This window comes from Pseudoliparis swirei, chromosome 23 (assembly GCF_029220125.1).
Source record: "Pseudoliparis swirei isolate HS2019 ecotype Mariana Trench chromosome 23, NWPU_hadal_v1, whole genome shotgun sequence".
Taxonomy (NCBI): Eukaryota; Metazoa; Chordata; class Actinopteri; order Perciformes; family Liparidae; genus Pseudoliparis; species Pseudoliparis swirei.
In genome coordinates this window covers 5,190,782-5,212,812 of record NC_079410.1, presented here as the reverse complement: position 1 = coordinate 5,212,812, position 22,031 = coordinate 5,190,782, and the positions used below count along the sequence as shown (strand labels likewise).

Below are 22,031 nucleotides of genomic sequence, written 5' to 3'. Positions count from 1 at the left end.
TCATGCGAAATCTTCCATTTTTCATTAAACCCAAGGCACATTCCATATGTGAAGAAAAAAAAACTGAAATGTAAGGACAAACATTTGGAGATCACGGAGGTTCCCAAAGGAAGGACTGGACTTTCAGGTTGACTTGCATGCGTACAGAGAGCAATGTGAAAACGCAGCATTAGTTAATGACCTGTCACTCATTACAGACACAGTTTGTTCACAACATCTGGGAAAGGCCCATTCAAGCCATGAAAAACATAACATTGGCCAACTTTATCTCCGGCTAGCCAAATTCAGCAGCGGCCTGGAAATAACATAACGCAAGTCCTGCAGAGGAAATCCCAGGAGGACGTCCCGTATGGAAACCATGAACATCGGTTTCTTCGAAGCCTTTGAGGACGTTAACATTTGCCAAGTCGTGCCGTAATGTTGCATCTGGAGTCTTCAGTAGATGACAAACACTATTTCTAATCGTCCAGTTGTATTTGACTTGCATATGAACTCAGGTTTACTCCAATAACCACGATTTCACAGCTCTTCTTAGAACCCTGTGGGATGCCAAGTGTCATTTCATGCATTTATCCTCGCGAATTGATCGTGTTGATTTTAAATAATCTCCTGCAGAGGTTTGAGGGGGAAAAAGAGGCTTTTTGAGATCATTCCCTGGACAGTATCCTCGATCCTGTCTGTGTGTTGGCGGCGATTGGAATAACAGGACGAATAGTGAGTAGGATGTGAGCGGCCCAACTCTGACCTCCATCTGCAAAGCTTTGTTTCCAGCCGCCCTGGGTGGGACTTCCCCCCCCGGGCGGCTAAAACTCACACAGATGCACTGTTCCCCGATCATGTCTCCGATGATTCGGTGTGCCTTCTCAGACTGGACGTAGTGTTTCTCAGGGTGCAGAGGTCAGGGACCCTGGTCGCCGAGGGTTTGTTGCGGTTGGGCTGCTGCCACCGGCGATACTAATCTGCAGTGATGGGGGCAGGAAATCAAAAATAAGCTGTAAAACACGCCGAATTAGTAGAAACAGCTCGATAATCCTCTTTCTCCCATAACAAAAAAGTAACAGACATGTTTCTCAGCAAACATCTCAGCGCTGAGCTCATGTTTTAGAGAGGAAAATCATCATGGTGGGAAACCGAGCCGGGGCCGTGTTTCATCGGCCGCTTTAATTTAAGCAAACAGAAACAGATGGCAGACAGCAACGCCGTTAGTTTTGCAGGTATTTAGTCATAAACCAAAGTATTAGACAAATTGTAAAAGCTGAACCAATAACGGCACCAGATGAAAGGTCAGCAGACGGGACCATGAAACCAAATCCTTCCAACATTTGTTGAGATATTGGCAGAATAAACATGTCAACCTGTTGGTGGGAAAAGCCAGCAGATCACCGACAATCATCTGAATATACCATCTGGGAACCATGAATGTCTAGTAATCCAGTATTTCGGTGAATGAGAGAACGTTTTGACCTGCTGGTGGCGCTACAGGAAGAGTCATAAAGAGCATAAATCTTCCGTATATATCCTCTAGGGACCTTGAATATGTGTAGCCATCCATCAACACATTGTTGAGATGGTTCAGTCGAGTGGGCCCTCCCTTAGAGCCGTCGATAAAAACCCCATTTGTTTTGTACATACAGGAACAGGAGGACGTGGATCAGCATGTGGCTTGAATTTGCCTGCTTGGCTCATTTGAGTCAAAACACTTCCGGCCTTCTCGGAGAACGCGGTTCAACCCGACGCATCGCTCAATCCCCTCAGGAAGTGCAAGCAAAGGAAGTTTATTCCCGCTCCACAGATCTCTTGTTTATGTAGGGGCCGACTCGCCGGGATGCGGGGCGGCTTTAATTTTTGTTTCTCTTTTCCATGTGTGTGTCATTAAATGAGTTAATTTTTATAAGTGCAAAGCAAAACAAATTGTTTCTGTTATTGTCGATGGAGCGCAGGGTGTGGCTGTTGGATGAAGCACCGAGATGGGTTCGATGGAGGGGAAGCCTCCTCCAGTGTTGAGCTTATTTAACCCTCCTGTTACCTTTCGGGTCAATTTGACCTCATTCAATGTTTAATGTCGGTGTTCTTTCGGGTCAATTTGACCCCAGGCTGTTTTTCACTGTGTCAAACATATAAGAAATATCAACTTTTTTATATATTTAAAGGGCTATTTAGGTGGTCAACAAACAAACATAAAGGACCTCACACTTAAACTTGGGAAACAATATTAATTCTAATAATTTTCCGGAGGTTTTAATTGCTGGGGTCAAATTGACCCCGAGGGTAAAATATGTCAGTAAATATAAAGGTAACAGGAGGGTTAAACATTGAATGGGGTCAAATTGACACGAAGGCGACAGGAGGGTTAAACAGCTGATACCTTGATTCTCTAGTTTCAACCTTTAGAGTGCAGTTTACTCTAAAAAACAGAACAAATGTTGATCACAATGATATAAAATTCTAACAAAGGGATAAAAAATACTCTTTTTCGTGACACTTGTTCACTTTTAAGCCATTGAGGCCTGTGTTTTATGTTTTATTTATTCTTATTGATTTGTATTATACTTGTGTTCAACTAGAAATACCCTGTCTTAAATGTTTTTATACATGTCGCTGCTGTACTAAATGATGAGTCGCCAACTTCATTTCGTTGTATGTTTTTTTACAATAATCTTCCTTACCTCCTTACCTTAAATGAAGAAAAGAGAACAGATTGTCCCGTCGCTTCGTTAAGGTCTGAACTTCTCCACATGCAGGAGTGGTGGAGCTCTTATAAGAGAGATAAGAGAGAGATAAGAGACAGATAAGAGACGGATAAGAGCAACGCTCGGTTCTTAAAGGTTCATAATAAGAGAACAGCTGTCAACATTGGAGACGGCTGAGCCGGCGGCTCGTAGCTGACATCGCAAACAACGGCAAAAGTACATTAACCTCCATGCTACATTACATCACATGTCATTTAGCAGACGCTTTTATCCAAAGCGACTTACAATAAGTGCATCAACCAAGAGTACAAACTAAGAACAACAAGAATACAGAAAGTAACATTTCTTCAAGATAGTAGAACTACAAAAGTACCATAAGTACGAGCCATTTAAGTGCCACCGAAGTGCTAATCTGTGTTTTAATCCAGATATAGTCGGAAAAGATGTGTACCATACCGACAGGCACAAGGGAACGAAATGTGGAGTTAGGGAAACAATGAAAAATGTATACTTAACCCTCCTGTTGCCTTCGGGTCAATTTGACCCGATTCAATGTTTAATGTCGGTGTTCTTTCGGTAGTCAACAAACAAACATAAAGTACCTCACACTTAAACTTGGAAAACAATATTAATTCTAATAATTTTCTGGAGATTTTAATAGCTGGGGTCATATTGACCCCAAGGGTAAAATATGTCAGTAAATATAAAGGTAACAGGAGGGTTAAACATTGAATCGGGTCAAATTGACCCGAAGGCGGCAGGAGGGTTAAGCATGTACTGAGCTGCTCGGCCTACTTCTCATATTATGGCATACAATATGACCTACTGAGCAACAATTTGGCATTTGGGAGGAATTTATTGAGGACTTTTGGGGTTGAACTAACGCAGGGTGACCAGACGTCCTCTTTTCCCCGGACATGTCCTCTTTTTGAGACCTAAAAAATGCGTCCGGCAGGGATTCCAAAAACGTCCCGGATTTTGCTTCGTTGGATATTTGTGTTTCTCTGGGTCTTTCACAAACTAGTTATTACCCCTTACAAGTTTTGGAAATGGTATCTCCCTTACGTTCCACCTTCTTGCGCGAGCTCTGACTGTAGCGAGAAGTCATTGGTCGACCGATCTGTGTTGCCAAATACACGAAAATGATCCTCCTTTTAGGCATGTATATCACAAAACAGGCAGAACAAGAGAGATGTTTAATCCCTCTTTTTCGCAAACTCAAATCTGGTCACCCTAACTAACCGAGCCGACGTTAGCTTAATTCGGAGGCTAACGTTAGCTAAACCGGATCTAGCTTGAAGCTGCTAATAGCCTACTAGTTAATGGTCCTTTCGGATTTCCCATAACGTAAGGGCACTTAGGCTGTATTAAGTCTGTAAACACGTCTTATCTATTTTAACAAAGTATTTTGTATTTTCATAAAGGTTACAAGAGGCCATTTTGTCCCCAGAGGCCTAACAACACAAACAATCTGCATTGCCTCTCTTTGAACGGTGGTGGTCTTCACAGAGATGCAATCTATCTTAAGATAAGGTCATTTCATGTTTACTTTAGTCGGAGGGTGGAAAATGTATGATTTGTTTCTTTTCTTTTGGAGAATGTTTGGGATTTGCTGTTATCTCCCTGGTGTTTTACACACAGCGGTGAAACAGAGACGTTCTGGCAGCCAGACCCACGATGATGGCACCGGGTTATCAGCAGTGTCACTGCAGCTCCTCTCGCGGTGAAACCCCCCACCATGTTTCTCAGAGAGGGGGAGGAGGGCAAAATGTGTTTTGCCAGCAGAAAAGGCGTGTTAGCAAGGTTAGCAAGGTTAGCTCGGGGCCATAACTTCCACCGAGGACGTGGAGGTCGTGATCTCCGTTCCTCTCCACTTACATTTTTCACACAAAGACAGCATTTAGTTCTTCTAATGGAGATCTGTGACTTCAAATCACCTTTTACTGTATAATGTCTCCAAGAAAATACATCCAACACAACTGACAGGGATAACTCACTTAAAACTGAGCTAATGTTGAGAAGAAAATGTCTTTTTTTTTTACAGTTAAATTGGTCTGAGATGACAGTTGAGCCTCTTCCATACATAAATAAATACTTATAATCTCATGATTGTGGAAAAACTTGTATCTGTATCTTTATTACACATAACATATACATTCCAGTATGTGGGTCTGGGGAGGCAGAAGATATCTTCCAGATTTCTTGAATCACAAAGTTCATACATTGAAGCCAAAAGCCGGAGAGGAAAGGTCAGAAGGTTATTAGGTCAAATCGGTTTGAGTTATAATGTGGGAACAAAACACACAGTTTCTCTTTGCATTGTCCGCCATGTAAAGAATTCCTTTTCCCTTCTTCTCTGCTCCATATTGATTGTTCGATGACAAAGGACACACAGTCTAAGTCACACAGTGATTGGGTGTGCTCCTTCCTCTTGGTCTCTTTTGTAGATGGAAGATACTCTTTTTCTTTTCTCTTCATGAAACAGATGATCGTGAAACTCCCTTCACTTCCGCTCCTTTTATATTTGCAGCACGTAAGCATGACATGGTTTAAAAATTAAAATACATCCTCATTTAATTGGATTTTCGGGGTTATGATTCGTGGCCCGACACATGTTTCATCACTGATAAAACACACGAGTAGATTAATACCCGCGTTGAAGGGCTTGAGCCACTGAGTTGCATTATGGGAAATGATGGCCATTATCCGTTGTATTAATTATTGTCATCCTTTTTTAATCTGTCTCTTGTGAGTTCTCCAATGGTATAAAAAAACAAATGAATTAATTTTATTCCAATTACAGATTTTCTTTAAAAACTGTTGGAATAATGTGGCATAATGTAAGTGCACTGCTCAGCAAGATATACAACAGGTTTAGTTGCTTTACACACCTTTAAGGTGAGGTTTAATGTTATACAGCAACAATATACGGTCGTAATTTCCTGGGCCTAATTGAGCTGTGCATTATTTATGACCCTACTTACAAGAAGCAATTTGTCTCCCATTTATTCAGATAAAAGCAACAAAAGTCTAATTAATAATTCAGCAGAGCTCAGTGAGAACTGGGCCGCAGTGACAATATCTGAGCTGCTGGGAACCGAGGTCACACGGGAACTGGAGGGTGTTTTTCTCAGGGAAAATGTAAACTGTGCAGAGCAACAACAACAACAACAACAACAAAAAGACGACAACAACATCAAGATTCTCCACGACGCTGTTTGTTTGCGTGACTTTTATTTATTTTTTTACTTTTTTTTTTCTTCACATTTATGGACTGACAGTTTATAAACTAATGTAGGGAGTCAAAATATTCTCCCATTGAGAAATAACACCAGAGAATATTAAAAAATCACAGTAAATGTGTCATTTTTGAGCGGACTGTGATTTGTTCTGCCGTCCGAGAAGAAAGTGCAGAAGCTAACTCACAAAAGCCCTCAAACGTCCTCTTTACATCCACTGCAGAGCACGAGGGGCGAAGAGGTTAAGTGACCCAACAGCACTGAGTTCATAAAAAATAATCGCCAAGCATGCAACTCTGAGAATAGCTTCTCTGAAATGAAAGCAATCTGTGCCTTAAACACAGACAACACAGACGCTGTCTCCGGGTCACGATAAGAAACGAGATCCACCAGCGGAGGCGGGATGGAGGGATCGATTACTTTCCCATGGTCCGGCCTCTCTCCGGGGACCGCGAGCCTCTGCGGCGGCGCTGCGTGGGTCTCTCAACTGTCATTATCGCCGATGTGAGCCACAATAGGTCAGGGAGATGAGATAACATTGTGAGCGGCGGAGCAGCAGGTGAGAGGCTCAACAGGGCGCGATTAGGTATCCGGGTCCCAGGGTGTAGCATTGCCGGCGGGGCCCTCGGGGGGCCTCGGCCCCACCATCTGCCGGGGTGAATTCCTCCTGCCGGAGAGGAACTGCTCGATATCAGCGAAAAACTGTTGCCCGCCAGGGGCGTTGCTTTGACTTTCTCCTGTTACTATTTACACAGAGAAGTGTCACACTTTGATCCGAGAGTGCCTCGCAAGACAAAAGACTGAAACTTCTGGTATTTTTGAACTAATTCTGTGCTTTGGGGGTTTAAACTTATGCTCATTACAGCTCTAACAGAGTCTGTTTACTCCATCTGCGGACCAAAGTCACCGCGAGGAAATAAAAAAAATCCATCGTTAGATATGTAGTCCAGATCTGGGCCTGTTTTATTGGCCGGTCGGCTCCGGGGGTCTCCGGGGAGCTCCAGTGTGAGACCATCAGTCAGCGAGAGCACACCCCAGGGACGCTCCGATGACAGCCATGCTGGATGCTTCGCACATGACCCGAGAGCGCCGCTGCGTGCTCCACGCCGTCCAGCGACCTGCCGGCGACCGGCCCGCTCTTTGATCTGACAACGCGGTGTCAAATTGGAGATGCCCACCGCGCTCTACACACATGCCGCAGACAGGCGGGTGTGAAGGAGGCCGAACACGAGAATATTGAATTAGGAGCCGCCGTGCAACACGAGGATGAGACAGGCGAGCGACGAGCAGTCGAGATTTCGTCGGCGATAGCCCGGGATATCCACCCCGGGTTTGTTTTCATTCACACGTGAATCAAAAAGCAGCAGTTGATATTTTAAAAAACGATGTTTCCATAAAGGTGTGAGAGTCAAGAGCAGGAGCCACATCTGTTAAATCACTTCAAATCAGTTAAGAAAGTTCACTGGGCTGCTGCAGATACCCGACCCTGATGACTGTGACCACCACCTCTAACCTGAGAGTCGTACATCTTGACATGCTCATTATCCTCCAGATCTACTTTCACAAGACGGAGACAGGAGGCCTCACCAAACCATGTTTGGCCGTCTGTTTGTGACTGAATGGGACGCGACATGTTTTTTTAATATGACGTTGTCAGACACGCCGTCTGCCTCCAGTGCAGGAACATTGGCCGTCTTTGTGCAGATCTGTTGATCGGCTGATGACATGTCCAGATGTGGAGAGTGACCCCGCGCTGACCCTGAATGGAGCCCACAGGGTCCCTGTTGTGAGGGTGCTGATAGTGATGGGTTTGATGGTTGCATATTAAACTGCAGGCAAACAAACCAGCAACATATACAAACTAGAACGGGCACTCGGTAGAGCGCATACCTTCGCATATCACAAGATTGGGCATTGAATTATGAACATGTTGGCATTAGTTGCATGCCAATTGGATAAAAATTGACCATGCTATGGTAAAAAGAAGAGTTTGACCTTTTCATGACCTTGACCTTTGACCCGATCGATCCCAAAATCTAATCAAATGGTCCCCGGATAATAACCAATCATCCCACCAAATTTCATGCGATTCGGTTTAATACTTTTTTAGTTATGCGAATAACACGCATACAAATAAATAAATACACGGCGATCAAAACATAACCTTTTCAATGCGACGGTAAATATGTGGTCATGAAATCGTGACACGATAGCTAACTTAATCCCACATGAGCTGGTCTGCCTTTTTCTGACATTGAATGGATTTCGCCATTATGTTCTTCATCAGCGGGCTTTAGGGTCACTTCTTGGTGTTAAAAACACAACACAATTCAAACATAAGTTATAGTATTATCATAGATAAAGCTACCCAGCAGTATACACAGTAATTAAATTAAAACAGCTGCAACATTTAATTGATGCTTACAGATTAAATCATCATAATACAACAATATATTGTTCTGAAATGGACCATTTTACATGAGGAGTTCTACTTTTCTCACTTGTATGTGCATTTTGCTGTTAATGCATTCATACTTTCACTTCTGAATGCACGACACACACAATAAACACTTAATGAACTCCCGTTGTTGAGCACTGACAAACAGACCCGAGGACTGGGGGGCGTTATCTGTTCAGGCTCCTCTACACATAAGCACGGCCTCCATCTGTTCAGCCCATCAGGTCTACTGCTTCTGCTGGATAACCGAGCTGCTGACTGCCTCCAAACAACCCAGAACAAGGCCCCCCCCCCCCCCCCCTGCTGCCCAAACCTCCTGCTGGGCCACCAGAAGGCCTGTGTTTTGATAGTGGCCATCACCCTCATCGGGCTGACCTTCTGAGCTAACATCCCTGCCATTAGATACACAAGTAAGCACGACTCTGAGTATGCGCCGTGACACTCGGTAAACATGTTGGCAAACTGGAGGAAAGCCAAGTGAGACATCTCAAAAGTCTGTTTGTTTGTTTGTCCTCAGACACACGTTTTGAAACACAACACATGAGTGCCAGAATCAAAGAAATATGTTTTTTGGGCCATTTCTTTCACTCCCTCTTTACAGAATATATTTATTTTGTGTCCAGGGAGCAGGGCCCTCTCTGACCTCGCTCATCGCCCATTTGACGGATGGAGCTCTGAATCTCAACCTGCACTGATCACCTTCACCTTTTGGCGATGCCTCCAAATGGGGAATGAAGAGTTAAAAAGCAGAGCCAGGGGAGGCTGGAGAGAGAGAGAGAGAGAGAGAGAGAGAGACTGGCTTCCCCATCACCGAAACTCACCTCACCACCTGGAGGATTGCTGAGGGAGGAAGTGTGCTGTTTGATTCATCTTCCAGATCATAATCTGTCAAAACAGGATTTGTATTGCAGCGGCGTGAGTGAGCAATAAAAACAGGGAAATTATGATAATCGTATTTTGAACTACTTCGATGATAGTGATTCAATCCTAAAACTGAGATTCCATCAAGAAGAGTTGGACTGAAAGGTTTGTTCTGAATCAGCAGAGAAACCAGAACCACAAACTTAAGCAATGTGAGTCAGAGCTTTGAGCTAAATGCTAACGTCAGAATGCTAACGGGCTCACTGAGTCACTGCTGTGACCAACATCCAGTTGACGTTGTGACCAAAAAAAGTAATGAATTGATGAAAGAATAAAGTTCTATTAAAAATAAAGAAAATACTCAACACATTTTTTTTTAAAACGGGAGATATTTCATGCTACCAGGATAGCTTTAAAACAAATTATTCATTCACTTTGAAGTTTATATCCTGTCGGACATTTTAATAAGCCGCGAATTTGCTCCGATGGTCTGATCTTTGATTTTTAGAAATGTGGAAATAACAAGAAAAAGAAACACACACACACACACACATAGAGATTAGTCAATAACCAGCTATACTAACAGCACATATTCATCACAGTTCAACGCTGTCAGTTTGGGTTTATTATGGTTGCTTGGACTTTTTGGAGGCCTCAGACCTCTGCCCTCAGACAAACACTGCCGTGGCCTGGGTGGCCTGCTTGGGCCGCCTTGCTCCCTGGGGTGTCTGCCCATGAGAGGGCCTGTTATTCGGAGCCCATGCCTCCCGTAGTGTCCACGGAGGGAAGGGGCTGGGAAAGCCCCCGGTACAAAAAGAGGACAGTTTGTGGTCCGAAGCTGGGACAACTGCTGTTTATGTAAATATTGAAGCATTTGCGGAGAGCCGGGATCTTTGTTCGCCACCACAAAACAACAAAAGTGAAAACTGTCATGGAGGGAAATGCCTGGTTGTTTGAGAGCAAACTCTCAGACGACGGCTGCTTCGCCTGCTAATCATCAAACGATGGGACTACTGACGCGGCCCAGCTCACATTAAGCACTTTCTCCTCCACGTCATCGCCATATGGTCCACATTCACTGGAGCAACATGAACAGCATCATTATGGTAATGCTCTCAGCAGACGGAGGCCCTGGCTGAGTGCAGGATGGATGTAGAGAAAGGAAGGGGTGTGTGTGTGTGTGTGGGGGGGCGTCATCTTCTCAGGCTGAAATAAGGACACATGCAAATGACTCAGCTGATGCAGACAGACTCTTCACTTGTGTTTATTTGGATGCGAGACTCCGCTGAGCATCGTGATGTAAAGGAAGGTCACACAGCGGCATGCCGGGGAACCATCCTGTTGCTTCCCTTCGTGTCCAGACTTTTAAGCATCGAGCACATTTAAAAGTTCTAAAATATAAACTCCAACATAAGAATTGTGTTCACAACAATTCAGCTGATAAACTGTTTTTCTAGTAGATAGTTCTAATTCAGTTAAATCCTTCGTTGTTCTCTTTAGACCCACACTTTGGGTTTGCGAACATCATATTTGTGCATCTGTATTCCAGAGATGAAATATGTCTCACATTTAAAAGGATTTAAAACCCAAACTAAGTGGTTAATGATGGACATCCAATAACATTCCCAATTAGTTACTCAGTTCGTGGTTGAGATATTTAATCTTTAGTTTTAGATTCATAAGACAGTCCCAACAAGTAAATAATCATAGAATTAGATAATTGACAGTCATGCTTACATCTGGAGTAGATGTTATCCAAAATACTAGTTGATGTCTAATGCATCACTAGCCACATGTGCTTCACTTCTAGTTCACAAGGATTAACAAACAGATGCGTCGTCCATGTTGGACTCAACTCAAACGGGTATCTGTCGCCATCTGCTGGACAAATTTGATTTAATGGAAAGATATATAGCATGAAATATTGGGAGGCACTGAGGGGGGTCACGTGCAGCCTGGACCAATAAACACTTATGGGCCGTCAGCCATGAGCTTTTATTCAACATATATTTAATGTTACTGGATATCAGATCCACGAGTAAATTATTCTGAAAAAGTTTGACCAGAAACAATTAAACGTTTCCTGGTGACTAACTCGTAGAAACTATAGATACGGTTACAATTTCATTATTAAATATATATATTAAATAAGGATTTTAAATAACCGCTTTAAGAGTCCCCACTGATCTTAATAACTTTGACTAAAATCATAACTCTAAAAAATAATAATAATTCTACAGACATTCCCTTTCAAAGTCTTAACTAACAGCTGATTAAGAAAAAAAAGGGGGCGCAGAGCTGGTTATGTGCATGAATTATTTGGTGCCAAACTATTTCAGGGTTGAGAACAAAACACAGAGAGAGCCTTTAAACAAGATTTCCTTTATTTGACAGTGGGACAAGTTGGCCAACGGCAGGCTTCCTGTTCACCATCCCACCTAAAACTTCTGGAACTGCTTCTTGGCTCCGGCAGCCTTGGTCACTTTGAGGACGTTGAACCTCACGGTCTTGCTGAGCGGTCGGCACTCTCCGACAATGACGATGTCTCCAACGATGACATCTCTGCAGAAACACACAAATCCATCAACAGCTGGTTGGGGTACATCTGTTCAAGACCAAGCCGATAACGATGCAGCCATGCTGGAGCCGGAGGTGTAAAGAGAAGCTGCATCAGTGTTTGCCAAAGGCAGTCATCGTCAGAGCTTCTTGAGCTTGGAAGACCATCGTGAGAAAATCATCATTTGCAGCAAGTTCTCAACTTGTTAGGACGTATTAAACTATAGAAACTGACATCTGGACAACAGATCTATATATTAGGACAATGAGGTATATATGGGAAGAGACATAACTGCATTCTTTTTCAAATATTTATTTTTCAAATAAATGTCCTTGAAACAAAATGTCTGACTGTTACCAGTGAGGCAACAGATGGACAGAGATGTAGTGTGTGATGTTTAAATGACAAGTCATCTGTTGCAGCATCCCAAGCCAGTGTCAACGGGCTAATGTTTAATCAGACTGTAAAGTGTTACACTCACCAGAGAGAATACGGCCACGGATGGAGACACTTCTGGTATATGGGCATTTCTTGCCAAAGTAATGTCAATAGCCTGGTAAACGCAAAATAAAATATGGTTAGTGTCACATCGTGCATGTTGCGTTGCTTTAATAGAAACTGAAAATATGTGTAACTGCATCAGTATTGCCAAAAGGCACTATCGTCAGAACCATGAAGGCTTGGAAGACCATCGTGAGAAAAATCATCATCTGCAGCTTAAAAACAAACTTATTCTAGTTTGGACACTTTTGACTAATTCAAGTTACCGCTTAGGCTTTTGAAGCCCAGCTCCGCACTTCTGGCAGCTTCTTTGAACTCCTTGTCACCAGAACCCGCTCCTTGTTCTGGAAGATGGTGGGCTGTTTCTGGTACGCCTTCTCGGTCTGTGGAAGGAGGACATCATCGACGTTAGCATGGCCAGCCACACTTCAACACGCTGGGAGCACATAGCACGTAACTCCGCTGATGACGAGATAACGAGCTTCTTCCTCTAATCAAAGACTACAAACCACTCTTAGCTGAAACTACACATCAATAAAGATGCAGCCATGTTGGAGCCGGAGGTGTAAAGAGAAGCTGCATCAGTGTTTGCCAAAGGCAGTCATCGTCAGAGCTTCTTGAGCTTGGAAGACCATCGTGAGAAAATCATCATTTGCAGCAAGTTATCAACTTGTTAGGACGGATAAAACTACAGAAACTGACATCTGGACAACAGATCTATAAGGACAATGTGGTATTGGAAAAGAAATAACTACACTATTTTCCAAATATTTGCATATAAGTCATTGAAACTGAATTTCTGACTGTTGCACGTGAGCAGCGTCGTACCTGCAGCAAGGCGACAGGTGGACAGAGATGTTCTTGTGCCTCTTCTCAAAGCGGTTGTAATGAAGGTAGTCACGTCTGATAACGGTCCTCTGCATCTTCATTTTGGTCACCACACCTGTAGACCAAACACACAGAAGGAAGGTAAGTATGATTGTGTAGTAGTTTCCCCCTGGACATTACAGTGAACTCAATCTTCACGAGGATTGTCCAATGCATCAGTGTTGCCATGAGGCATTATCGTCAGAACCCAGAGGGCTTGGAAGACCATCGTGAGAAAAACATCATTTGCTGGACGGTGACAAGAAAAGGGAAATTCAATGTAAAGATAGATACTTTATTAATCCCCAAGGGGAAATTTGTCATCACAGTAGCAGCACCAATAAACTAAACACACGAGAATAAAATATAAAAAACAGGGATGAAAGATATAGACAAGTAAAATACAAAATGAAGTATATATATGTATATAAAATGAAACATACATGTATATATATACACACACACACAAATATAATACAATGACTGTGCAAAGTAAAATATATATGTATATACAACATATATGCATACACAAATACAATACTAATGACTGCAGTGTAAAATTTAATTAAATATAAAAATATTAAATATAGACAGAGTGTGCAAAATGCAAAGTGTGTGTATGTGTGTAGTGTATATGAAAATGAAAACTTAAAGTTTGTATTAAGTTAGCCTGTAAAAAATTGCAATGTTTATTAACGGATGTTTGTGTAGATTGTTTCATGGTTTACTATATTATTGAAGGACATCTGTAGATTATCTGATATACGGTATTATTAAAAAAAATGTCTTGGAGGGGCAGACCAGAGAGATCCCAGAGGACCCTCTGAAGAGACCACGTGGGGGTTGGGATCGGAAGACCGCATGGAAGACCACATGGCAGAGGGGAAGATGGAGCCCGAGTGATGACGTCATATGGGGACGCCCGCCCACCGACAGACAGACAGACGGCTCAGCCGATGAGCAGACTGCACCAACGTATAACATATTATACACACCATTGGATTTTTAACTACTTTTCCTCTCTGGAGAGTGGCTCAAGTTTTTTTGGACTCAACACTAAATGTCTAAAGTAGTAAATCTCCATTATTTTCCTCTTTGCATATTATAAATCAAAGTGTTACTCACCAGAGAGAATACGGCCACGAATAGAGACATTTCCGTGAAATGGGCATTTATTGTCAATGCAAGTGCCGTCAATAGCCTGGTAAAAGAAACAACAAAATATAGTTAGTGTCACGTGGTGCACAATATAATAAAATATGGAACTATGTGCAACTCTCGTGACTGCATCAGTATTGCCAAAAGGCACTATCGTCAGAACCATGAAGGCTTGGAAGACCATCGTGAGAAAAATCATCATTTGCAGCATACAAATAACAAAAGGCAAACTTATTTTACAATAGTTTGGTTACTTTTCTGAATAGTTAAAGTTACCTCTCTTGGGGTGCTGAAGCCCAGACCCACACTTTTGTGGTAGCGGGGGAGTTTTTCCTTGACCTCCTTGCCACCTTCTGCGACCAGAACCGGCTTCTTGTTCTGGAAGAGGGTGGGCTGTTTCTGTTAATCTTCTCGGTCTGTGGAAGGAGGACATCATCGACGTTAACACGACCATCCTCACTTCCACGTGGAGCACACAGCACATAACTTCAGCCGGCCACGCAATGATGACTAGCTAACGAGCTACTTCCGCTAACGGAACAGGCCAATCGGAGCTTTCTCTGTCCAGAGTTCTTCTTCGTCTTGTGATTTAACGGCGGTTGGCATCTATTTTATTGGCGCATTACCGCCACCTAGTGCCCCGGAGTAGGAATGAATCACACAATAGACTTAAACTCTTTACCCCAAAACAAATCAAAACTAATAATAACAATAATAATAATGAAAATAATAATAATGAAAATAATAATCATAATAATGAAAATAATAATGATAATAATAAAATAAAATAAAATAAATAACCCCTGTACCTTATGCCTACATTTCAATCAGATCCTATAAAAAAACCTGTGTTCTTTAAGAACAATAACAGTACTCCCACCTGTGCTCTCCCATGCTCAGTACTACATTCATGTACCCCTAATTCCTTCAGGTTATTCCTCATCATCTCTTTCTGAGTCTCATACAACTCTCCACATGCTCAACGGACTCCTCTTCTCCACGTTCTTCACACAACCCTGTCAGGTGTTTTCCTATCATGTTTAGTCGTTTGTTTAGTGCACTATGGCCCAACCGTAACCTTTGTCGGAACAGTTTCCTCTTTCCTTTACCAACTTCCTACCCTGGTAACTTTAACGCTCTTTTGAATGTGATATAAATGTATTTCCAGCCCAAATCCTTTCACTCTGTCTCAGGTTTCTTAGCACCATCTGTATATATCTGGGTTTATTCACTGTATACTTTCATTACCTGATATTCAAATGCACTTAACAAATCCCCGATACCTTTTCCTTTTCTTTTGAATTCTAACAAATGCCAGTCTATTTCAGGCCAAGTAGCGATTTGACATATCTGACCCAATCGTGCTTGACTTTTTCTTCCTAACAGAAAATCCGTTACCCAGTTATAAACTCTCCCACCAATTTCCATTGTGTGCATCTTCATAGCAAACATTCCATCCACATTATGTCATATGCTTTTTCTGTCAAAAAACAATGCAATGACTGACTATATTAGCTTGGGCCTTTCTTTTTTCAGTCTCTAGCCTCATCATTGGGTCCATGGTGTTCCTTCCCTTCTTAAAATCACTGAAAACGTGCCAGAATTCCTCTCTTCTCAAGCTTAAATGAAAGTTAGTGTTTTCTTTATTATTTTACACATATTAGATGTTGGTGCTATTGGTCTGTAGCTGTAACTTTTGTGTGCCTCATTTGCTAGTTAGTCTATTTTCTGCAATGGTGTCTAACCCAAGAACAAAATGTAATCAAGTGTTCAGTTAGCTTAATTGATGCATTTATTATAGAAAGTCTGGTCAACATGTATATGGACTGAGCAAGTGAGGGACCTTTTGTATTTACTAATGAATCCTGAGCTCCACTGTGGTCTTGGTAATGCTTCTACTCCGATTTAATACAATCATGTTTGAACTGCCAGACATCAGTTCAACAATTACATCATAGTAAATGAATCGCAGAAAAGGTTTGACCACAAAAAAAAAAAAATATTCTCTCGCAGAAAATCCAGTTGATTACATATTTCAAATTAAGGATTTTAAATAACGCTTTTCCGAGTCACGACTGATTATAATGACGGTATAAAACTACACAAAAAAAAGTTGTCCAGACATTTCCTGCTCAGGCTTACTTATATCTAGACTTAATAAAGCAAATGATTTCTCTTTTCCAATGAACCCATCTAGAACTCCTCGTCAACCATCTGCAGATCAAGACGAAATGGGGAGCAGAGTTGGTTATTTGCATGACTTATGTTGTGCCAAACTATTAAGGGGTTGAGAACAAAACACAGAGAGCCTTTAAACAAGATTTCCTTTATTTGACAGTGGGACAAGTTGGCCAACGGCAGCCTTCCTGTTCACCATCCCACCTAAAACTTCTGGAACTGCTTCTTGGCTCCGGCAGCCTTGGTCACTTTGAGGACGTTGAACCTCACGGTCTTGCTGAGCGGTCGGCACTCTCCGACAATGACGATGTCTCCAACGATGACATCTCTGCAGAAACAAAACAAATCCATCAACAGCTGGTTGGGGTACATCTGTTCAAGACCAAGCCGATAACGATGCAGCCATGTTGGAGCCGGAGGTGTAAAGAGAAGCTGCATCAGTGTTTGCCAAAGGCAGTCATCGTCAGAGCTTCTTGAGCTTGGAAGACCATCGTGAGAAAATCATCATTTGCAGCAAGTGCTCAACTTGTTAGGACGTATACAACTATAGAAACTGACGTCTGGACAACAGATCTATATATTAGGACAATGTGGTATACATAGGAAGAGAAACAGCAATATTTTGCATATAAATGTCATTGAAACTGAATTTCTGACTGTTGGGCGTGAGCAGCGTCGTACCTGAAGCAAGGCGACAGGTGGACAGAGATGTTCTTGTGCCTCTTCTCAAAGCGGTTGTACTTGCGGATGTAATGAAGGTAGTCACGTCTGATAACGACGGTCCTCTGCATCTTCATTTTGGTCACCACACCTGTAGACCAAACACACAGAAGGAAGGTCAATATGATTGTGTAGTAGTTTCCCCCTGGACATTGCACAATCTTCACTAGGATTGTCCAATGCATCAGTGTTGCCATGAGGCATTATCGTCAGAACCCAGAGGGCTTGGAAGACCATCGTGAGAAAAACATCATTTGCTGGACGGTGACAAGAAAAGAGAAATTCAATATAAAGTTACCCTGTAAAGACTGGTTCTGGCTTGGGTTGCTTCACCTGCGCAAGGATATGTTGATTTGCAGTCAGGAAAATGACTAACCTCATGCTGGAATTAAATCAGTTTCACTATTACAATACAAATTAAGTCTCCTGTACACTAAATGTCTACGCATTTAAATGACAAGTCATCTGTTGCAGCATCCCAAGCCAGTGTCAATGGGCTAATGTTTAATCAGACTGTAAAGTGTTACTCACCAGAGAGAATACGGCCACGGATGGAGACATTTCCGGTAAATGGGCATTTCTTGTCAATGTAAGTGCCGTCAATAGCCTGGTAAAAGCAAAATAAAATATGGTTAATGTCACATCGTGCACAATATAGAAAAATATGGAAATATGTGTAACTCTCGTGACTGCATCAGTATTGCCAAAAGGCACTATCGTCAGAACCATGAAGGCTTGGAAGACCATCGTGAGAAAAATCATCATTTGCAGCATACAAATTTCAAGGTAAACTTATTTTACAATAGTTTGGATACTTTTCTGAATAGTTAAAGTTACCTCTCTTGGGGTTTTGAAGCCCAGACCCACACTTTTGTGGTAGCGGGGAAGCTTTTCCTTGACCTCCTTGCCACCTTCTGCGACCAGAACCCGCTTCTTGTTCTGGAAGATGGTGGGCTGTTTCTGGTACGCCTTCTCGGTCTGTGGAAGGAGGACATCATCGACGTTAGCACGGCCATTCACACTTCAACGCTCACACAGCACACAACTCCGCCCGGCCTCGCAAAGATGACCAAGCTAACGAGCTACTTCCTCAATTTAAGAATAAAAAACACTCTTGGCTGAAACGATACATCGATAAATAAAATTGATGAGATTGTATTAAACGGAAATTATCATTTACATTGTGTACAAAGCAATGTTCTGCTGAGTTAATGTTAACCGGTAGCAGGCCAAGCTATCCTAGTTAGCATTCGGCTAGTTTAACGTTACACGAGGGTATGCAGAACGGCAACAACTAAAAACAGCCCGATATATAACTCTCTGTTGTTCAAAATGGCTCGTGGATGTGTATAAAGACCACGTGAAGGCACATACTGAATACGTCCCGCTAAACGTGTTTATTTAAATGTTAAAATGTCGATTTAAATTCACCACGCCGTTTTCCTAAACGTACTTGTACATCCGCCATCTTTGCCAGCCGAGTCGTAAAGAGGCCTGATAGTGCGCGCGACGAACGGAAGTCCGCGAGACACCGGAAGTGACGTATGCACACACGCAAAAAGGCGAGGCTTGAAAACACACACGCACACACTTGTTTTATATCGTTTAACGTTACTTTACCAACTCATAGGCGTGTTACGTAAGTCTTAATTTATTTAAAAAAAATAGATTACAAAAAATAAAACGATATGACTCCCGTCGGGTGTTTGCAGATTAGCTCATCTAAAAACCAGTTACCGCAGACGTAATTATGTCACATGACTATACGGAAGTGCTTCGCGAGCGATCTAAACAGACAACAAGATGGCATCACACCCGGGAGGAGGCGATCAAGGTACCAGCTAGCATCCGCAATATGTTTTTTAAATTAAATCGACCGTGACAGCGTCCCCAATAGTGTTTCAGAGAAAGATAATATCACACTTGGAAATATAGCTTTTTGTTTTGCGCCTGTAGCTCGTTTTCTCGCTAGCTAACCTCACAAATCCGAAGCCGCTACTCCGCTTCGTTTGTTGTAGCGTTGGGTTGTTAGCTCGGTTAGCCGATAGCTGTTGCAGGAGTGAGTTTGCAAATGCGTGAGAACAAAACAGAAACAAACTCACCAGAAGACGACTGTCGTTTCGTTTCCCTCAGACAACTTTAAAAGTCCTCCGGGCCGCTGGGGCTCGGGACACGTCAATTATCTTGAAGCCACAACACTAACTTCGACAAAATTGACTTAACATTAGCCCAATAAACTTAACTTAGCAAACAACTGGCGGCAACAGACTGTGGACATGAGTTTCTGGCCACGCGCCTGCTAGAGTCTCCGACACAGCGGTTATCAAAAGTACAGCACGTGGGAGTGAATATAAGTTTAACCACGAATAATCAACAACGTGTCGAGCTTTCTTTCCCCTTATTTGATGTGAGGCTCCTGTAAAACGTGGCATCATATTCAGATTCTAACTGAACACATTGAAAATGTCACTTTTATTTCAAATTCGAGATAGCTTCAGTGGTCGTAAAACGGTATCAGGGTAACACCGACCTTTGTCTTTCAGGCCAGACCACAGACCAGATACTGGAACTCGGAGCCGTTTTGTTAAAAGAGTGAGTACGTCGTTTACAGTTGGACTCGTCATTACGGAACTGAAAGTCAGATCATACTTTATTACCTTTGCGTGCCTCCCTGTGTAGTTTCATCTACGAGCGGGTCCAGCGACATGGAGGTGGCAATACCGTGACCAGGACCCAGCTGGGTGCAGTAGAGCTGCGTGACCCCAACCACAAGAAGCTGGGCCAGTGCCTGCAGCAGATTGGAGATGAGTTGGATGGACATGTGGAGCTTCAAAGGTGAGCGGCACCTGTGTGTGTGTGTGTGGGGCCTGAAGAGTTCTTAATAAGCGTGTTTTTACAAGTGTAATCAGCATGACCCTGATCACTAAATATTCTCTTTCCCCAGATTGATAGCCGACCCTTCGCTCAGTCCAACGAAAGAAATCTTCATGAAAGTTGCCGTTGAGATCTTTTCAGATGGAAAGTTCAACTGGGGCAGGGTGGTCGCGCTGTTCTACTTCGCCTGTCGACTCGTCATCAAGGTGAGTTCCGCGGCTCGCTTGTGTTTCGCCTTCGCGATCAAAACAAAGTTTAGAAGTATCTGTATTTTTTGATATTGTGATTGAAAAGCAAAGACCTCACCAACGTCTGAAGCATCTGGCTTTTCACACCCCCTCAGGCTCTCGTGATCCACATCCCTGATATCATCAGAACAATAATCAGCTGGACGATGGACTACCTCCAGGAAAATTTGATCAACTGGATCAGGGAGCAAGGTGGCTGGGTAAGACGCTGGCTATCAAACTCAGGATTTCTAAGTAAATACGCTTCTGCTCCCGATTGCCAGCTTGCGTGGCTAATATTTGTCTCTGTCGTTTATGTTGTTTTTAAGGAGGGTATTAAATCCCACTTTGGCACGCCCACATGGCAGACGCTGGCAGTCTTCCTGGCCGGCGTTCTCACCACGGTTTTAGTTATTCGCAAGATGTGAGGAGTTTGTGTGAGCAGACGTGTGAAAGATGGAAGGAAGAAGTACGCCTGAGGTTCATGGGGACGGGAACAAGAACATCTGAATGCCAGCGGGGAAGAAGCTGCGGCAGAGTTAACAAGTTGCACGGGAGGAGCTTGTATTCGGACACTCTTGGTTTTCTGCCTCCCCGTTCATTTCCAAGGACCGGGAGTTGGACCGAACGCTTCGTCGCACCCGTAATCCCGACGCCACGGAGGAAGATGGCCGGAGCGTGATCACATGCACAAAGTGCGTGTGTGTGTGTGTGTGGCGGGGGGGGGGGGGTTGAGGTGGCGAGATTGGATGACTTGAACAGGGAATGCCTTTTTATGTAATTTATTTTGTACTCTGTACACACACACACAGTCATTTTCATTCTCTCATCGGCCCTGAAAGATATGGAGCGAAATGTTTCACTTCAATTTTCGATTTCACTTTCAATTTTATTTGTCATTATTTTGTTTTTGTTCCACTCTGATTGCTTTTCTGATCTCCATCCGCCTCATCGGGGCGCTAGAACATCCATTTTCATTTGTATTTGTGTATGTCGACTGGTGTAAATCTGCAACGCTCTGCTGGCAAATGTTGGAGGGGTGACATCTTTGGGTCACATCTACCAATTATTTGATGAAGCGGAAAGACAAATCATCTACGATAATATTTGGGCTCAAATACCCCCCCCCCCCCTTCTTTTCAGTGGATAACTTAAGTGCCACAACAGGGATTTTATATACAAAGTTATGTTTACATTCAACATGAATCATTCTTTCTGTTGAGACGGTCGCATGAACTCAGCGAAAAATCCCGTGCAACATTTAATCATAAGCTCCTTTTTCGGGCGTTCCGACCAGCAGCGTGACCTTTCAGGAGAAGCCGACCCTGCGCGGCGGCGTTTACCTCACGTCACAAAGATCCAAAGTACTGTACGTCTACCGGCGATATTCTAACAGCAATTGTAGCTTCACAGAAAAAAAACCCGGCTTTTTTATACATTCTTCTCGTGTGTCAGTGCCTTTGTGTTTTTTTCTTTCTTTTTTTTAAACTCTGGAATCACTTTGATATTCTTAAATTTTCACCATTTTTCTATCACGCTTATGAGGCTGAAATTAGTTTCCGTTCCCCCTGAAAATCATTTTTGCTGTGATTCTTGTCTGTTGTAATATGAGAAATAAATCTTTTAACGCTGACTGTAGCGATGTGGAATTTGAGTGGCAGCAATATGAAAATGAAACGGATCTTTACACGGAGACTCCTC

The 22,031-nt window shown here is 42.8% G+C and overlaps 3 protein-coding genes and 8 non-coding genes across 11 annotated transcripts; 1 reads left to right on the top strand and 10 right to left on the bottom strand.

Annotated features, from left to right (window-relative positions):
* Positions 1-11,611: 11,611 nt before the first annotated feature.
* Positions 11,612-14,815, bottom strand: LOC130188492 (40S ribosomal protein S11-like). Its single transcript, XM_056406877.1, has 5 exons — positions 14,792-14,815; positions 14,608-14,730; positions 14,299-14,374; positions 13,135-13,249; positions 11,612-11,810 (listed from the first exon to the last, which is right to left on the bottom strand). Exons 1-5 carry the CDS (start codon positions 14,813-14,815, stop codon positions 11,687-11,689), a joined length of 462 nt encoding a protein of 153 aa, XP_056262852.1. The 3' UTR covers positions 11,612-11,686.
* LOC130189407 (small nucleolar RNA SNORD35) lies at positions 11,910-11,994 on the bottom strand. The gene has a single exon (XR_008830787.1). It is a non-coding gene; the product is annotated as a small nucleolar RNA SNORD35 (small nucleolar RNA).
* Positions 12,436-12,520, bottom strand: LOC130189400 (small nucleolar RNA SNORD35). Its single transcript, XR_008830781.1, has one exon. It is a non-coding gene; the product is annotated as a small nucleolar RNA SNORD35 (small nucleolar RNA).
* On the bottom strand, positions 12,879-12,963 carry LOC130189405 (small nucleolar RNA SNORD35). The gene has a single exon (XR_008830786.1). It is a non-coding gene; the product is annotated as a small nucleolar RNA SNORD35 (small nucleolar RNA).
* LOC130189399 (small nucleolar RNA SNORD35) lies at positions 13,341-13,424 on the bottom strand. The gene has a single exon (XR_008830780.1). It is a non-coding gene; the product is annotated as a small nucleolar RNA SNORD35 (small nucleolar RNA).
* On the bottom strand, positions 14,454-14,538 carry LOC130189403 (small nucleolar RNA SNORD35). Its single transcript, XR_008830784.1, has one exon. It is a non-coding gene; the product is annotated as a small nucleolar RNA SNORD35 (small nucleolar RNA).
* A 1,823-nt stretch (positions 14,816-16,638) lies between the features above and the next one.
* On the bottom strand, positions 16,639-18,761 carry LOC130189026 (40S ribosomal protein S11). The gene is made up of 5 exons (XM_056407631.1): positions 18,683-18,761; positions 18,067-18,207; positions 17,761-17,836; positions 17,191-17,320; positions 16,639-16,837 (listed from the first exon to the last, which is right to left on the bottom strand). Exons 1-5 carry the CDS (start codon positions 18,695-18,697, stop codon positions 16,714-16,716), a joined length of 486 nt encoding a protein of 161 aa, XP_056263606.1. The 5' UTR covers positions 18,698-18,761; the 3' UTR covers positions 16,639-16,713.
* Positions 16,938-17,022, bottom strand: LOC130189404 (small nucleolar RNA SNORD35). The gene has a single exon (XR_008830785.1). It is a non-coding gene; the product is annotated as a small nucleolar RNA SNORD35 (small nucleolar RNA).
* Positions 17,405-17,488, bottom strand: LOC130189398 (small nucleolar RNA SNORD35). The gene has a single exon (XR_008830779.1). It is a non-coding gene; the product is annotated as a small nucleolar RNA SNORD35 (small nucleolar RNA).
* Positions 17,915-17,999, bottom strand: LOC130189402 (small nucleolar RNA SNORD35). The gene has a single exon (XR_008830783.1). It is a non-coding gene; the product is annotated as a small nucleolar RNA SNORD35 (small nucleolar RNA).
* A 256-nt stretch (positions 18,762-19,017) lies between the features above and the next one.
* On the top strand, positions 19,018-21,963 carry LOC130189025 (apoptosis regulator BAX-like). The gene is made up of 6 exons (XM_056407630.1): positions 19,018-19,063; positions 19,773-19,821; positions 19,909-20,064; positions 20,174-20,309; positions 20,447-20,551; positions 20,660-21,963. The coding sequence occupies exons 1-6, from the start codon at positions 19,033-19,035 to the stop codon at positions 20,756-20,758; spliced, it is 576 nt and encodes a 191-aa protein (XP_056263605.1). The 5' UTR covers positions 19,018-19,032; the 3' UTR covers positions 20,759-21,963.
* The last annotated feature ends 68 nt before the right edge of the window (positions 21,964-22,031 follow it).

Bases quoted from the DNA above. Each gene is read 5' to 3' on its own strand.
- LOC130188492 (XM_056406877.1), bottom strand. From the start codon at position 14,815: ATGTGCTGTGTGCTCCACGTGGAA. The intron at 14,731-14,791 runs GTGAGGATGGTC...GAAGATTAACAG, and splicing joins GCTGTGTGCTCCACGTGGAA to AAACAGCCCACCCTCTTCCA. The intron at 11,811-13,134 runs GTACGACGCTGC...GTGTTTCTGCAG, and splicing joins CACCTGTCGCCTTGCTGCAG to AGATGTCATCGTTGGAGACA.
- LOC130189026 (XM_056407631.1), bottom strand. The intron at 17,321-17,760 runs GTGAGTAACACT...TTTGGTCTACAG, and splicing joins CCGTGGCCGTATTCTCTCTG to GTGTGGTGACCAAAATGAAG. The intron at 16,838-17,190 runs GTACGACGCTGC...TTGTTTCTGCAG, and splicing joins CACCTGTCGCCTTGCTTCAG to AGATGTCATCGTTGGAGACA.
- LOC130189025 (XM_056407630.1), top strand. From the start codon at position 19,033: ATGGCATCACACCCGGGAGGAGGCGATCAAG. The intron at 19,064-19,772 runs GTACCAGCTAGC...TTTGTCTTTCAG, and splicing joins CCCGGGAGGAGGCGATCAAG to GCCAGACCACAGACCAGATA. The intron at 20,552-20,659 runs GTAAGACGCTGG...GTTGTTTTTAAG, and splicing joins TCAGGGAGCAAGGTGGCTGG to GAGGGTATTAAATCCCACTT.